Raw genomic sequence first — 17658 nt, forward strand, 5'->3', positions numbered from 1 at the left:
ACCCCATCACCAACACCCCATCACCAACATCAACACCCCATTACCACCATCAGCACCCCATCACTGACATTAACACCTCATCATCAACATCAACACCCCATCACCGACATCAACGCCCCATCACCAACATCAACACCACATCACCGACATCAACACCCCATCACCAGCATCAACACCCCATCACCAGCATCAACACCCCATCACCAACATCAACACCCCATTACCACCATCAACACCCCATCACTGACATTAACACCTCATCATCAACATCAACACCCCATCACCGACATCAACGCCCCATCACCAACATCAGCACCACATCACCGACATCAACGCCCCATCACCAACATCAACACCCCATCACCAGCATCAACACCCCATCACCAACACCCCATCACCAACACCAACACCCCATTACCACCATCAACACCCCATCACTGACATTTACACCCCATCACCGACATCAACGCCCCATCACCAACATCATCACCCCATCACCGACATCAACACCTCATCATCAACATCAACACACCCTCTTCCCCTCTTCTCAGAACACTAGCCACCATCAGGCAATGTATACCAGTATAAATTCCTCTGTGCCTGTCTATGTATATCTGTGTACGCCTGTTGTATTAAGCTCCTCAGAGAGCAGGTTACATTTCAAGCTCAGTGGAAGTTATTCTCATGTATGTATGCTAATTTCTCTCAGAAATCCTCATGCTATATCGTTTGTATTAAATTTTATAGTGTTGCGTATGCAAATGCCTTTTCCCGTTTGATTAAAAGTTATTCTAGAAGCTTATTACTACTACTACGACTACTGCTACGACTGCTACTACGACTACTGCTACGACTATTACTACGACTACTACTACTACTAATAATAATAATAATAATAATGTAATGTCAATGCCGGTACGAAAAGTAACGTGCTGAGCTCAGCTCTGTGGTAATTTCAGCTCTTTGCTAAGATCAGCTCTCTGCTGAGTGCAGCTCCTTGCTAAGCTCATCTCCTTGCTAAACTCAGCTCCTTGCTAAGCTCATCTCCTTGCTAAACTCAGCTCCTTGCTAAGCTCATCTCTTTGCTAAGCTCATCTCCTTGCTAAGCTCATCTCCTTGTTAAACTCAGCTCCTTGCTAAGCTCATCTCCTTGCTAAACTCAGCTTCTTGCTAAGCTCACATTCGTGATATACACAAATACCCGACAAGCCAAAACATTTAACGCTCAAATGGTCTTGACAAACGATATTGCTTTTGTGTTGATGTGATTGTGCTGGAGGGAAGGCAGCGTGTAAACAACACTGTGTTTGAGGTGTAGAAGATATCCTTTCCTAGCTGTCAGTGCTCGCTCCTAGGAGCCGCTAGGAGGACCTAAGAGGGCATATAATACATCACTGCCATCATTTCCGTCTTGTGTGGGCTGGAGGTGATGTATTTGAGAGAAATGTAATTCTTTCGACTGTACGGTTTATTCTAGTATAGCTATCATTTTCTGATGGTTTATTCTCATGTGGGTTTTTTTCATGGTCAGAAAACTGGTTTTTAAGCTGATAGGTATATGAGAGTCTATCTTGTTTTATCGCTGTAGGATTTTTCAAAGAGAAGTACAAAAAAAAAACTGTATTTGTTTGATAGTCTACGGACACAACAACCCATGTTTCACTACAATAATTTTTGCGTCATACGTCCTGGGGATTTAAAACCACACACACACACACACACACACACACACACACACACACACACACACACACACACACACACACACACACACACACACACACACACACACACACACACACACACACACACACACACACACACACACACACACACACACACACACACACACACACACACACATACAACAAGTCGGTCGTCTCTCACGAATAATTCCGCAAAACTATAAAAATTGCAATATATATATATATATATATATATATATATATATATATATATATATATATATATATATATATATATATATATATATACACATATATATATATATATATATATATATATATATATATATATATATATATATATATATATATATATATATATATAAACTCAGCGTGTGTCCTGCCTGATGCACCGTGCTGGTCCGGGGATTACTGTGTCACCCCTCCATTCCTCTCTGTCTTCCCTTTTCCTTTTTCCCCCTCGCTCCCACTATCAGCCATTACTTCCCCTTCCCTTTCCTTTCCTCTCTTTCTCCTGCCTCCCCATCACTGAAACTTAAGCCTGCTTTTCCCTTTCACTTTACATTCCTCTCTCTAACCCTCCCTCCTCTTCTCTATCCACTCTCATCTCTCTTCCCTCTACTTACCTTTCCTCTCCAACCCCCTAATTTCCTATCATCCCCTTATCCCATTATTTTTCCCCTCTACACCCCTCAGCATCTTGAAATTTGAAAGAAGTAAAAAAAAAGGAAACAAAGAAGATAGTAATAATAAGTAAAGAAGGAAGAAGAAAAAAACGAAGGAAGAAAAAAGGAACGCAGTACAAAGAAAGAAGCACGAAAGAAGGAAATAAAAGGGGAGAGAACATCGTAGGGAGAACAAGAGAGAAACAGAAACACAGGGGAGAGGAAGGACCCTGGGTAAATATTAACATACACAGTTACTACCCCGGGGGATCCACTACATGAATTCTGATAATGTTGACATTTCATCCCAGAAACATTATATCATGTGTTAGAGCTAAGTTATGCAAGCATAGAGTTAGAGTTCAAAGTTAGATATAGTTAACAAAGGCTTTGATACGTTAACAACGTATCTAAGCTTGGAATATATATATATATATATATATATATATATATATATATATATATATATATATATATATATATATATATATATATATATATATATTGCAATTTTTATAGTTTTGCGGAATTATTCGTGAGTAACGATGAGCTCCGGTTAAAGAGACAAACGATATAACGTACGATAAAACACATAACGATTTAACGAAGTCTAGCGATATAACAAGAGTTTCTATAAGACTAACGACGATAGCTTAACAATGTAATCCAGAAGGATTGATTAGCATCACAAATAGGTTCAAACCAGAGCATCAAGAGTTGATCCGGTCCTTTGTGACTTACATACCCTCTTGGCTTAATAGCCCTGTGGGTTTAGAGCTTTTTCGTGAATCTAGTAGTTGTAATAATATGATTGTTATTGTTGTCATTATTATTATTATTATCATTTTCATTATTATTATTATTATTATTATCATTTTCATTATTATTATTATTATTATTATTATTATTATTATTGCCGCCAATAGTATTATTATTATTATCATCAATAATAAGGATACCAATAATAATATAATCAGTAATAAATATTCTACCATTACTACTACTATTAATAATAATAATAATAATAATAATAATAATTATTATTATTATTATTATTATTATTATTATTATTATTATTATTATTATTATTATTATTATTATTATTAATAGTAGTAATTGTAGAATATTTATTACTGATTATATTATTATTGGTATCCTTATTATTGATGATAATAATAATAATACTATTGGTGGTAATAATAATAATAATAATAATAATAATAATAATAATAATAATAATAATAATAATATAAAATATAATGGTAAAATAACAATAACAGTAATAATAATAATAATAATAATAATAATAATAATAATAATAATAATAATAATAACAATAACAATAACAATAACAAAAATAATAATAATAATAATAATAATGATAATAATGATAATAATGATAATAATGATAATAATGATAATAATAATAATAATAACAATAATAACAATAATAATAATAATAATAATAATAATAATAATAATAATAATAATAATAATAATAATGATGATAATAATAATAATAATAATAATAATCCACACCATACGAGGTTAGTATTTCACACTAGAAAAAGATCAAGAAATTACTAACCAGTACCTAACTGCGAACTGTTTCTCTTACTTACTAAGTTTCGAGGACATAACGTAAACTTTAATGCAGAGTTTTTTCCTAATTGCTTCTTGAGGTGAATCAGTGTAATTATTAACGGCACAGAATTAGTCGGTAACTGGTTATTCAAGCTTAACGAGGGCAGGATTGGTACTGCAGGGAGGTTAACGAGGGTAGATGTGGTTCTGCAGGGAGGTTAACGAGAGTAGGATTGGTTCTTCGGGTAGGTTAATGAGGGTAGGACTGGTTCTGCAGGGATGTTAACGAGAGTAGGATTGGTTCTACAGGACGTTAACGAGAGTAGGATTGATTCTTCTGGGAGGTTAATGAGGGTAGGATTGATTCTGCAGGGAGGCTAACGAGAGTAGGATTGGTTCTGCAGGGAGGTTAACGAGAGTAGGATTGGTTCTGCAGGGAGGTTAACGAGAGTAGGACTGGTTCTGCAGGGAGGTTAACGAGAGTAGAACTGGTTCTGCAGGGAGGTTAACGAGAGTAGAACTGGTTCTGCAGGGAGGCTAACGAGGTCAGGATTAGCTCTACAAGGGCGTTAACGAGTGAAGGATTTGCTTTGCAGGGATGATAACGATGGCAGGATCGGTTCTGCAAGGAGGTTAACGTGGGAAGGATTGGTTATCCACACTTAACGAGGGCAGCCTGGAAGGCTTTTCCAATACTTGTCGGGCTTCGAGGGTCTTTTTTCCTCCCGGATTTGAGGGGATTTTCGTCCTTAGAGACAGGGATAAAAAGTGAAATATGTTGAAACCAAGAAGTGCGGAGGGAGCTTGTGAAAGCTCTACGCAGAGTGGTAAAGTTCTACACAGAGTAATAAAGCTCTACACAGAGTGATAAAGCTCTACACAGAGTGATGATAACGCTCTACACAGAGTGATGATAAAGCTCTACAAACAGTGATAAAGCTCTACACAGAGTGATAATAAAGCTCTACACAGAGTGATGATAAAGCTCTACACAGAATTATGATAAAGCTCTACACAGAGTGATGATAAAGCTCTACACAGAGTGATAATAAAGCTCTACACAGAGTGATAAAGCTCTACACAGAGTGATGATAAAGCTCTACAAACAGTGAAAAAGCTCTACACAGAGTGATGATAAAGCTCTACAAATAGTGATAAAGCTCTACACAGAGTGATAATAAAGCTCTACACAGAGTGATGATAAAGCTCTACACAGAGCTATGATTCAGCTCTACATAGAGCGACAACGAAGCTCTACACATCTGCGATAAAGTAGACAGCATTGGCAAAGATCTTTTGCAGAGCTGTGGTAAAGCTCTATACAGGAGGAAAAGCTCTAGACAGAGCGATGATGAAATCTTACACGGGGCGAGGAGTGAAGCTCTTCACGGGGCGAAGACAAAGGTCTTTTTTTTAGAGAGAGAGAGAGAGAGAGAGAGCGAAACGTTTCTCTTGCCCACGTTTCCGTCCGCTCTTTTCGCCCTAGTAGCGTTCCTGCGTAAGCAAAACGCATCCGGGATTCCCTTTGGGAAAACGCGAACGCTTTGCCCAACCTCCCCGGTCGATTAATGAAGAGCAATTACCGAGGTTAACGAGAGTTAGATTCATTAGGCAGACTCGTGGCCTCCAGAGTGTAATTAATGGAGGCTCTTCTATGTATGTGGACTATTTTCAGTGCCAGAGATTTGCTTAAGTAAGATAGTTACGGTGCCAGGAAGAAATTATCAAATAGGTAGGACATTATTGTTTGCTTACTGCTACTACTACTACTACTACTACTACTACTACTACTACTACTACTACTACTACTACTACTACTAATACTACTACTACTACTACTACTACTACTACTACTAATACTACTACTACTACTACTACTACTACTACTACTACTACTACTACTACTAATACTAATATATATATGTCGTGCCGAATAGGCAGAACTTGCGATCTTGGCTTAAATAGCAACGCTCATCTTGCCATATAGGACAAGTGAAAATTTGTGTATGCAATAATTTCGCCAAAATCATTCTGAACCTAACGAAAAAAATATATTTCACTGTGTTTGTTTAGTATTAAATTATTGTAAACAAATCTAAAATATATTTAGTTGGGTTAGGCTAAAATAAATTGTTCTTGTTATAATAAGGTTAGGTAAGTTTTCTAAGATTCTTTTGGAGCAAAATTAAAAAATTTTACATTAACATTAATTAAAAAAAACATATCTTTAAACGTATAAGAGAAAATTTTAGAAAGGACTTAATTTTAAATGAGTTCTTGCTAATTGACCAGTTTTACATATTCGGCACGACATATATATATATATATATATATATATATATATATATATATATATATATATATATATATATATATATATATATATATATATATATATATATATATATACATATATATATATATATATATATATATATATATATATATATATATATATATATATATATATATATATATATATATATATATAAAGATTCTAAAATCTCATCTCATTTACATTTGGATCTGCTTTAATAATGAGAATAATTTAACACCCTCATTAATAATTGTTTGAGCCTCATTAATAACGCCTGTCGACACCTGTCAGTTGGAAAAAAAAGAATAACAGAGGGAATATATGTCGTAAATTATACCTATTTACAATTTACAATCATGCAGTGTGTGTACTCACCTAATTGTGGTTGCAGGGGTCGAGACTCAGCTCCTGGCCCCTGTGTGTTTGTATGTGTGTGTGTGTGTGTGTGTGTGTGTATGTGTGTGTGTGTGTGTGTGTGTGTGTGTGTGTGTGTGTGTGTGTGTGTGTGTGTGCTTGTGTGTATGTGTGTGTGTGTAATTTACAACAATCAATCTCACAATTTACATTGCATAAATCTATATTTTTTTACTGTATAATTTACAATTATTTATTTATAGTAAGCAGTTTATTTTACACAATTTACAGTGGATAATTTACAACACTGAGGTTTACAGAGCGTTGTTGGAACTGCACATACGATTACATATGTGATTATCCACTGATCTGCATATATGATTTTCCACCGATTTGCAATTTACGTTTTCAAATCGAATTACAGATACACTTTCCAGCTATTGTAATTAAGTGTGTTAATTACAGTTGACTGTTAACGACTTATTAATTTATCGAAATTTTATTAACATTGCACCTGATGTTTTGTAATTTAGAATGATTTAACTAGACAGTTTTTTTTTTATTTTTTTCTTATTCCATATAATGAAATATGGTTTAATTTTCACTGGGCGTTGTGTTCGTTTGGTTTAACATGGTTTAAGGAAGTTTAACATTTACGAGATGTGATGTTACGTGATTCTAGGTGGTTTAATATTTAGTGGACTTGACGTTACATGATATAACATGGTTGAAGGCGGTTTAACATTCACAGGACCTGTCGCAACATGAAGTAACATGGCTTAAGAATGTTTAACATTGACAGGACGTGTTGTAACATGAATAACATGGTTTAATAAGGTTAAAATTTTGTTTGAAGTGATGTTAAGTGCTGGAGCACAGTTTAACCTTTGTTGCATGGGTTTAACATGGTAATAACACGAGATTAACATGTTGAAATTCCGCAGTGTCGACGATTAACCCGGTGACTGTGGTGTGCATGTTGCTAGGGTCACTCAACAGCTGTACCAACCCTTGGATATACCTCCTCTTCAGTGGAACACTGCTCAACCAGCTGCGGGTAAGTACGTACTTACACGTACACACACACGTACACACACATGCACACGTACACACACACACGTACACACACACACGTACACACACATACGTACACACACACGTACACACACACACGTACACACACATACACACGTACACACACATACACACGTACACACACACGTACACACACATACGTACACACACACGTACACACACACACGTACACACACATACACACGTACACACACACACATACACACATACACACGTACACACACACACACACACACACACACACACACACACACACACACACACACACACACATACATACACACACACACACACACACACACACACACACACACACACACACACACACACACACGTACACACACACACGTACACACACACACACACGTACACACACACGTACACACACACACAAAATAATATTTATAATATTATTAGTAGCAGTAAATTAGTAATAATAATGAAATTAGTAACAATAGTAGTAACATTAACAGCAGTAATAATAATAATAATAATAATAATAATAATAATAATAATAATAATAAAAGATGATTGACAGCCAAAGTGCATCTGTTTACAAGAAATAATGATGTGGTTTATTAACATAGTTGGAAGACCTCTCCACTTACCTGTGTAATACACTGTTTTATCAAACTGTCTGCCAGTTTTAGGTCCTAAAGGATTCCTGTTGTTGTTTTTTTCAAAGGGGGGGGGTTACCGGCCCGCGACGCTCTGTACTGTATGTTATACTTGCCAGATATCAGGATATCATAATAATGTAAGAATGAAGGAGCACTGATGAAGGCCTGCTGGCCCATGCTGGGCAGGTCTAACACCCACTCGTTCACAACTCTATTACCAAAATCAGTTTTTTCCAATATCTTTTCTAAATCTAAATTTTTCTAACTTGCTTCTATTGCTGCGAGTCCTGTCTTGGTTAGATTTTTAGCACGTTATTTATTCACCCTCTGTTTATACCTGCTTTCCATGTATACACCTCAGTTATATCCTCCTTAATTCTACGCCTTTCTAGAGAGTACAGATTCAGGCCCCTCAGTCTATCCTAGTAGGGAAGATTTCTGATACATGAGATCAACTTTGTTATCCTCCTCTTTACCTTTTCCAGCGCATTTACGTCCATTTTGTAATACCGTGACCAGAATTGCGCAGCATAATCTAAATGAGGCCTTACCAGTGATATATAGCGTTATTTTAAGTATAACCTGAGGACTCTAGTCTTTGTTACGAACATTTACGCACTGTTGTCTTGGCTTTAGATTACAGCTAGCCAGAACTCCTAAATTTTTTACACATTTAGAGTGATTAAGATTTACATTATCAAGTCTGTAAGTGTCATGGTTATATTCCCCTCCAAGGCTTAGAACTTCGTATTTGTCTATAATAAACGGCATCTGCCACTTCTCTGACCACTGCATCAGTCTATCCAGTCCTTGCTGTAGCGCTCTCGTATTAACTCTCTCTCTCTCTCTCTCTCTCTCTCTCTCTCTCTCTCTCTCTCTCTCTCTCTCTCTCTCTCTCTCTCTCTCTCTCTCTCTCTCTCTCTCTCTTTCTGCAAGCATTGTTATCGTGAACAAAGCTTTGCTTCCTCCCTTTTGTTCTTGCTGCGGATGATTAAGTTAATGGAATTGTTCACTATGTTCACCGTGTACGAAGTCTTCTTATGCTTTATTCCTGAGCTGATAAAGAGTTCAGAAAGGAGATAGAAAGAGAACATTTAATTTCCTTTATCGTGTGTTCGTTGTTCAGATTGTTCTTCCTAGGCAGCTTAGTTGTTCTCTCTGTTGTTAACTTCAAATAGTTACACGTTCACTCTGTTCATAGTTATTCTTATTAAAGATGTTATTAAGCTCTACCAGACTGTTCACCTGTTCACTCTAGCATATTATTTTTTTTCACCTATCCACATGTTCATTCTCCAGCCTATATATCTGTTCACCTGTTCACTCTCCAGCCTATTCACCTGCCCACCCTCCAGCCTGTTCAACTGCCCACCCTACAGCTTTTCAGCTGCCCACCGTAGAGCCTGTTCAGCTGCTCAGTTCTCATTCTGTTCACCTGTTCACTGCTGCAGGTGGTGCTCGGATTGGCTCCCAGTCGTTCAAACGAGAACATCTCCATCGGTGATCAAGAACACTGCCATCCCCGTCGCTTCCACGAGGCCAGCAAACAACCCACAACCCGCTCCAACATGCTCTAGGAGGCTTCCAGGGGCTCCAGCATGCTCTAGGAGGCTACCAGGGGCTCCAGCATGCTCCAGAAGGCTACCAGGGGCTCCAGCATGCTCTAGAAGGCTACCAGGGGCTCCAACATGCTCTAGGAGGCTACCAGGGGCTCCAGCATGCTCCAGGAGGCTACCAGGGGCTCCAGCATGCTCTAGAAGGCTAGCAAGGGCTCCAACATCCTCCAGGAGGCTACCAGGTTCTTCAACATGCTCTAGGAGGCTACCAGGGGCTCCAACATTAGGAGGCTACCAGGGGCTACAACATTACGAGGCTACCAAGGGCTTCAATATGCTCTAGGAGGCTACCAGGGGCTCCAGCATGCTCTAGGAGGCTACCAGGTTCTCCAACATACTCTAGGAGGCTACCAGGGGCTCCAGCATGCTCTAGGAGGCTACCAGGTTCTCCAACATGCTCTAGGAGGCTACCAAGAGCTCCAACATGCTCTAGGAGGCTACCAGGGGCTCCACTTGCTCTATGACGATACCAGGGGTTCCAAACTGCTCAAACATACTTTACGATGCTACCAGGGGCTCCATGCGCTAGAACTCTACCAGGGACCTCTATATTCTCTAGGAACGCTACCATGCTCATCAGTATGCTCCTCTGACGCTACGACAAACTCCACTGTGTCCTAGGGGACGCTACCATGGGCACCAATATGCTACAAGGACGTTACCGTGGGCATTTCATTATATTTACATGTATATTCCGGTCTATATACATTCATTGAAATTTATATATTAAAACCCATGTTTGCACGTGTAGAAAAAAACTGAACCTGAGCCTACGGGATCGTTCCTTGTATAAAATGAATGTTTAAGGTTAATGATATAATTAGTGCAAGCATCTAGGTGGTTTCTGACCTATAATGACCCGTGTATAGGCCTATCCTCCAGTTGATAGGCTTTCAGAACTATCAAAAATGTGTTTTTTGTGAGTTTTTTCTCTTCAGATTTATTGAAAAATCTTAAAATGTGTATATTTCATAGTGTTTGTATAAAAAGTGACACTAAAACAATCCTTCGGTGTTTTGGTGTGTGTGTGTGTACTCACCTAGTTGAGGTTGCAGGGGTTCAGTCACAGCTCCTTGCCCTGCCTCTTCACAGGTCGCTGCTGGGTCACTCTTCTTGTTCCATGAACTTTATCATACGTCTTCTTGAAGCTATGTATGGATCCTGCCTCCACTACATCATTTCTCATCAACACATCACTTGTGTGTGTGTGTGTGTGTGTGTGTGTGTGTGTGTGTGTGTGTGTGTGTGTGTGTGTGTGTGTGTGTGTGTGTGTGTCTTTCTTTGCTCCGTTTTCTTCTGAGGGAAAAATATTTAATGGATTTTTGAGTCACTGTCAAAAGTGGCTTTTATAGACAGGATATACTTGATGGTGTGTATAGTGAGTATACTTGATGGTGTGTATAGTGAGTATACTTGATGGTGTGTATAGTGAGTATACTTGATGGTGTGTATAGTGAGTATACTTGATGGTGTGTATAGTGAGTATACGTGATGGTGTGTATAGTGAGTATACGTGATGGCGTGTATAGTGAGTATACTTGATGGTGTGTATAGTGAGTATACTTGATGGTGTGTATAGTGAGTATACTTGATGGTGTGTATAGTGAGTATACTTGATGGCGTGTATAGTGAGTATACTTGATGGTGTGTATAGTGAGTATACTTGATGGTGTGTATAGTGAGTATACGTGATGGCGTGTATAGTGAGTATACTTGATGGTGTGTATAGTGAGTATACGTGATGGCGTGTATAGTGAGTATACTTGATGGTGTGTATAGTGAGTATACTTGATGGTGTGTATAGTGAGTATACTTGATGGTGTGTATAGTGAGTATACTTGATGGTGTGTATAGTGAGTATACGTGATGGCGTGTATAGTGAGTATACTTGATGGTGTGTATAGTGAGTATACTTGATGGTGTGTATAGTGAGTATACTTGATGGTGTGTATAGTGAGTATACTTGATGGTGTGTATAGTGAGTATACTTGATGGTGTGTATAGTGAGTATACTTGATGGTGTGTATAGTGAGTATACTTGATGGTGTGTATAGTGAGTATACTTGATGGTGTGTATAGTGAGTATACTTGATGGTGTGTATAGTGAGTATACTTGATGGTGTGTATAGTGAGTATACCTGCTGGGATTTGCATATTACTGTAGTGTATATATATATATATATATATATATATATATATATATATATATATATATATATATATATATATATATATATATATATATATATATATATATATATATATATATATATATATATATATATATATATATATATATATATATGATTACATAATTCACTATGAATATTTTTTTAATGGATAGATGCGAATTTTGTGTTAATGTATAATTTACAAAATGAAAAACACTGTAAATATTACCCCCCCAAAAAATAATAATTTGTGTTTGTACTTACGAATTGTGCCGTGAGAGTCAAATATGTACTCAACTGTACTCTGCTGGGCATATTAACCTGCTTCCTATTTTCTCAAAGGGTCACTGAAGCTTGTTTTTTGTAATCAGTCTATATAACACCACTGTAATGCTCGTCGTTTGCTTGTCCTAATCCGGATTCGTGTACGGGGGAGGAACAATCCGGATTATGAAGGCAGAACGAGCCTTCTTCAGGCAGCCTTCGTGGATGAGAATCTATTTTTTTTTTTTTTGTGATTGTATATATTGTGTTGATGGTGATTATTATGATGATAATAAATGAAGTGAAAAATTTTGCTTAGTTTGTATTCTCCAGTTTTTTTATGAGATAGATAGATAGACAGACAGATAGATACATAGATACATAGATACATAGATACATAGATACATAAATACATAGATACATAGATAGATAGATGGATAGATAGATATAGAAAGAGAATATGGAGTTTGTTTTGACTGTAGAGGTTGAACCAAAGCTCCCAAACCCACCTATTTCATCCCACGACTGTCCGCAGAACACACACACACACACACACACACACACACACACACACACACACACACACACACACACACACACACACACACACACACACACACACACACACACACACACACACACATTCCCATTTCTTAAATCCCATTATCAATGTAATTACAGACTACCTAAGAAGGACATTACCGTTAATTAGACCAGAGGAGTTGCAGCTGGTGCCTTTGTTGTCACAGGTCACTGTTGTGTCACAGGTCACTGTTCTGTCACAGGTCACTGTTGTGTCACAGGTCACTGTTGTGTCACAGGTCACTGTTGTGTCACAGGTCACTGTTGTGTCACAGGTCACTGTTGTGTCACAGGTCACTGTTGTGTCACAGGTCACTGTTGTGTCACAGGTCACTGTTGTGTCACAGGTCACTGTTGTGTCACAGGTCACTGTTATATTACAGGTCACTGTTGTGTCACAAGTCACTGTTGTGTCACAGGTCTGCTGTTTCACAGGTCACTGTTGTGTCACAGGTCTGCTGTTTCACAGATCACTGTTGTGTCACAGGTCACTGTTGTGTCACAGGTCACTGTTGTGTCACAGGTCACTGTTGTGTCACAGGTCACTGTTGTGTCACAGGTCACTTTTGTATTACAAGTCACTGTTGTGTCACAGGTCACTGTTGTGTCACAGGTCACTGTAGTGTCACAGGTCACTGTTGTGTCACAGGTCACTGTTTTCACAGGTCACTGTAGTGTCACAGGTCACTGTTGTGTCACAGGTCACTGTTGTGTCACAGGTCACTGTTGTGTCACAGGTCACTGTTGTGTCACAGGTCACTTTTGTATTACAAGTCACTGTTGTGTCACAGGTCACTGTTGTGTCACAGATCACTGTAGTGTCACAGGTCACTGTTGTGTCACAGGTCACTGTTGTCACAGGTCACTGTAGTGTCACAGGTCACTGTTGTATTAAAAGTCACTGTTGTGTCACAGGTCACTGTTGTGTCACACATCACTGTAGTGTCACAGGTCACTATTGTGTCACAGGTCACTGTAGTGTCACAGGTCACTGTTGTGTCACAAGTCACTGTTGTGTCACAGGTCACTGTTGTGTCACAGGTCTGCTGTTTCACAGGTCACTGTTGTATTACAAATCACTGTTGTGTCACACATCACTGTAGTGTCACAGGTCACTATTGTGTCACAGGTCACTGTAGTGTCACAGGTCACTGTTGTGTCACAAGTCACTGTTGTGTCACAGGTCTGCTGTTTCACAGGTCACTGTTGTATTACAAATCACTGTTGTGTCACAGGTCACTGTTGTGTCACAGGTCACTGTTGTGTCACAGGTCACTGTTATATTACAGGTCACTGTTGTGTCACAGGTCACCTCTGTATTACAGGTCGCTCATTGGTTATATACAATGAGAGATACACACCTCTCACTGTATATATACTGATACACACCTCTCAATATATATATATATATATATATATATATATATATATATATATATATATATATATATATATATATATATATATATGTATATATACTGATACACACCTCTCAATGTATATACACTGATACACACCTTTCAGTGTATATACCCTTCCAATATTTAATATATATTCCATAAACTTAATATATAGGCTATCCACGGGTGAGTAGAGTTAAACTGTAGTAGATTGTATTAACTTACTGGAAAGTTAGTGGTAACTTAATTTGCAAGCCAGATAATAATAATAATAATAATAATAATAATAATAATAATAATAATAATAATAATTATTATTATTATTATTATTATTATTATTATTATTATTATTATTATTATTATTATTATTATTATTATTATTATAAACACGGCAATCCAGCGTTTTTTTTTCTTATAATAATTCAACAGAATTTATCAAACATTGCTACTAAAAAATAGTTAAGTATCAGCTGAAAGCAAACTCTCTCATATTAAAAAAAAATATTTTTTTAAAACGTTTTTTCCAGTGAATTACAATATTTATCTAAATTCCAGGCTTACGAACTTTGTTGAACATAAAAAGTGTATATGGTGAAATAACTTTTGAGCGCCTGTCTTACATAAAAAAAAAATACTTGCATTTTAACTGAGGGAAAAAAATTATTTATTTTTTTGGTTGATTTAATATTAAGTTCTTCAATTAAAAAGAAGATCGACACCATGCCTAACCCTTCTAGGGTAGGGTAGGTGCCTGAGCCCGAGCTTTTATCTCATAGGACTGTCATTCCCATTAGCCCCCTTGGGGCGGGGATGGCAGACCAGAGAGGCCTAGCTTGTGGCTAGGCCTGGGGACAGTTGGTCCCAAAGATGAGGAGGTACTTGTGCCTCCTCCCATGGGAGACTTAGGTCTCAGACACTCCCTAAAGAGGGAGCCAAGGCCGGGCCACCACTTGGACAAGGCCCGGGCCGGGAGAATACCGGCTAATCTTTAACTATTAAAAAGAAAAAAAAAAAGAAGCCTGTGGAAGGTCTCGGTCAGATGACCTAAAGCTCCAGCCGTGGGTCATCATATAACTGAGACCCGTGTCAGGTAACACTTGTTCTGTTTAAAGACGATTTTTACTTAAGCATTTTATTTTAGATTGGCAGTCTTTTTTTCTTTTTTGGGTGTATTTTGCTTTTCTTTGAGGTAACTTTTTGCTCTTATCCTCTTATTTCTCCTCTTACTTCTTTCGTCTTATAATACTTCTCTTCCTAAGAATTCTTCTCATTCTTCCTAACCTTTCTCCACTTTTATCTTCCTGTTCCAATGTTTTATCCTCCTGCTCCTCTCCACATCCTTCTCGTATTTATTTCCGTTCCGTTTTTTCCTGGTCTAGTTTTCCCCCCGTGTGTATTACGCAGGAGAACAATCAAGCGTAATCAAGTTCTCCGCGAGTTTGATCTGCTACAAAACTAAGCCCAACTACATATTAGCGACTTGTGCTGATGTTATAACTTTGTCTCGCAAACTTAGGCCAGACTCAAGAAAAATATGTAATTGCTTTCTCCGGCATGCCGAGAGGGAAGTAATAAGCTCTATTTTTCTCTCTTGCAGCGCCTCAACGTGACGATCCAGAGGGGGAGCGCCGGCTGTGTCCTGTACTCCACTTTATCTGAGAAAAAATGGTGAATTGTTTTGTGGAGAAAATATCTAGAATTTTAGCTATCTAAATCATTATATTTATTTCTGAGGCTATTGTTTTTTTTTCAGAATATGAAATAGAGGTTGGCACATGTGTGTGTGTGTGTGTGTGTACTCACCTCACCTAGTTGAGGTTGCAGGGGTCGAGAACAAGCTCCTGGCCCAGCCTCTCCACTGGTCGCTATTAGGTCACTCTCCCTGAACCGTGAGCTTTATTATACCTCTGCTTAAAGCTATGTATGAATCCTGCCTCCACTACATCGCTTCCCAAACTATTCCACTTCCTGACTACTCTGTGGCTGAAGAAATACTTCCTAACATTCCTGTGATTCATCTGTGTCTTCAACTTCCAACTGTGTCCCCTTGTTACTGTGTCCCATCTCTGGAACATCCTGTGTGCGTGTGTGTGTGTGTGTGTGTGTGTGTGTGTGTGTGTGCACTCGCCTATTTCACCTGTCTGAGGTCGCAGGGGTCGATTCACAGCTCCTGGCTCCGCCTTTTCGCTGGTGGCTACTAGGTCCACTATCTCCCTGCTCCATGAGCTTTATCGTACCTCTTCTTAAAGCTTTGTATGGATCCTGCCTCCGCTACATCACTTTCTAGATTGTTCCACTTCTTGACAACTCTATGACTGTGTGTGTGTGTGTGTGTGTGTGTACTCAAGAAAAGGAGGAAGTCATAGTGGACTAATGTTAGCAAATTCATGTAAAACTGAACGGGAATCGAGCCCGAGACTCCGCGGGTGCAAATCTTACATTCTGTGACTCCTCTCTGACAGTTGCAAGAAGTACACAAATAACCCATAGAAGCATCTGACGAAGTTTTGGTCTGACCTGGAACCTTTACAAAGTCACACTGACACACGAGAGGGAGCCAGTATGTATAGGTGAGGGGTCACAGGGACGGGACCAAGAGAGGAAGAAAAGGAAGTAGTGTTAATGCTGGTAGTGGAAGTTGTAGTAGTAGTAGGAGCAGTAGAAAGTGGACGTAGTAGTGGTAATAGAAACTAGTAGAGGTAGTAGAAAGTAGGGAAAGTAAGAGCGTGTGTCACTTAGGCAGTGTTAAGTGCTGGTGTTACCTTCCAAAACGTCAGCTAAATTGTGGACATAGCTTCCTTCACTCAGTGATCCAGTTACACCAGATGGAGGGATCAAGGTGAGGTAGGGGATGGGGCTCTTGCCGCTGAAGGGCTCTTGAACCAGCGCATTAGAACTGCCCTCCATTCTCTCAGAACTAACTTCCAAAGCTCTCTATGACCCCTTACAGGTTTAGTATTTCTTTCTGAGTATTATAACTAATAGAGCTTGTGATAAGTAAAGCTTTTCTTACACGCAAGTCGCTAACGTCTTTTTATGCAGCTCTTCTTTTCTCGTCTTTATTACATCTTGTTCTTGAGGTGCTTTCTTCCAGCTCTGTCTTCAAGTATTTATCAGATCGCTTGCTGAAGCTGTCTTCTTAATCACTGGACAACCTTCAACTGTCTTCACCACCAGACAACCTTCATCTGTCTTCACCACCAGACAACCTTCATCTGTCTTCATCACCAGACAACCTTCATCTGTCTTCATCACCAGACAACCTTCATCTGTCTTCACCACCA

General features: G+C 38.5%; 1 protein-coding gene across 1 annotated transcript in view; it reads left to right on the top strand.

Annotated features, from left to right (window-relative positions):
* Nucleotides 1-9982, top strand: part of LOC128695530 (oxytocin receptor-like) — a 19139-nt gene extending 9157 nt beyond the window's left edge. Inside the window, exons 2-3 of the mRNA XM_053786208.2 lie at nucleotides 7571-7683; nucleotides 9793-9982. Of these exons, the coding sequence (XP_053642183.1) occupies nucleotides 7571-7683; nucleotides 9793-9918 (239 nt within the window). The 3' untranslated portion in view covers nucleotides 9919-9982. The remainder of the gene's footprint in view (nucleotides 1-7570; nucleotides 7684-9792) is intronic.
* The last annotated feature ends 7676 nt before the right edge of the window (nucleotides 9983-17658 follow it).

The sequence above is a fragment of the Cherax quadricarinatus genome, chromosome 42 (genome assembly GCF_038502225.1).
Source record: "Cherax quadricarinatus isolate ZL_2023a chromosome 42, ASM3850222v1, whole genome shotgun sequence".
Taxonomy (NCBI): domain Eukaryota; kingdom Metazoa; phylum Arthropoda; class Malacostraca; order Decapoda; family Parastacidae; genus Cherax; species Cherax quadricarinatus.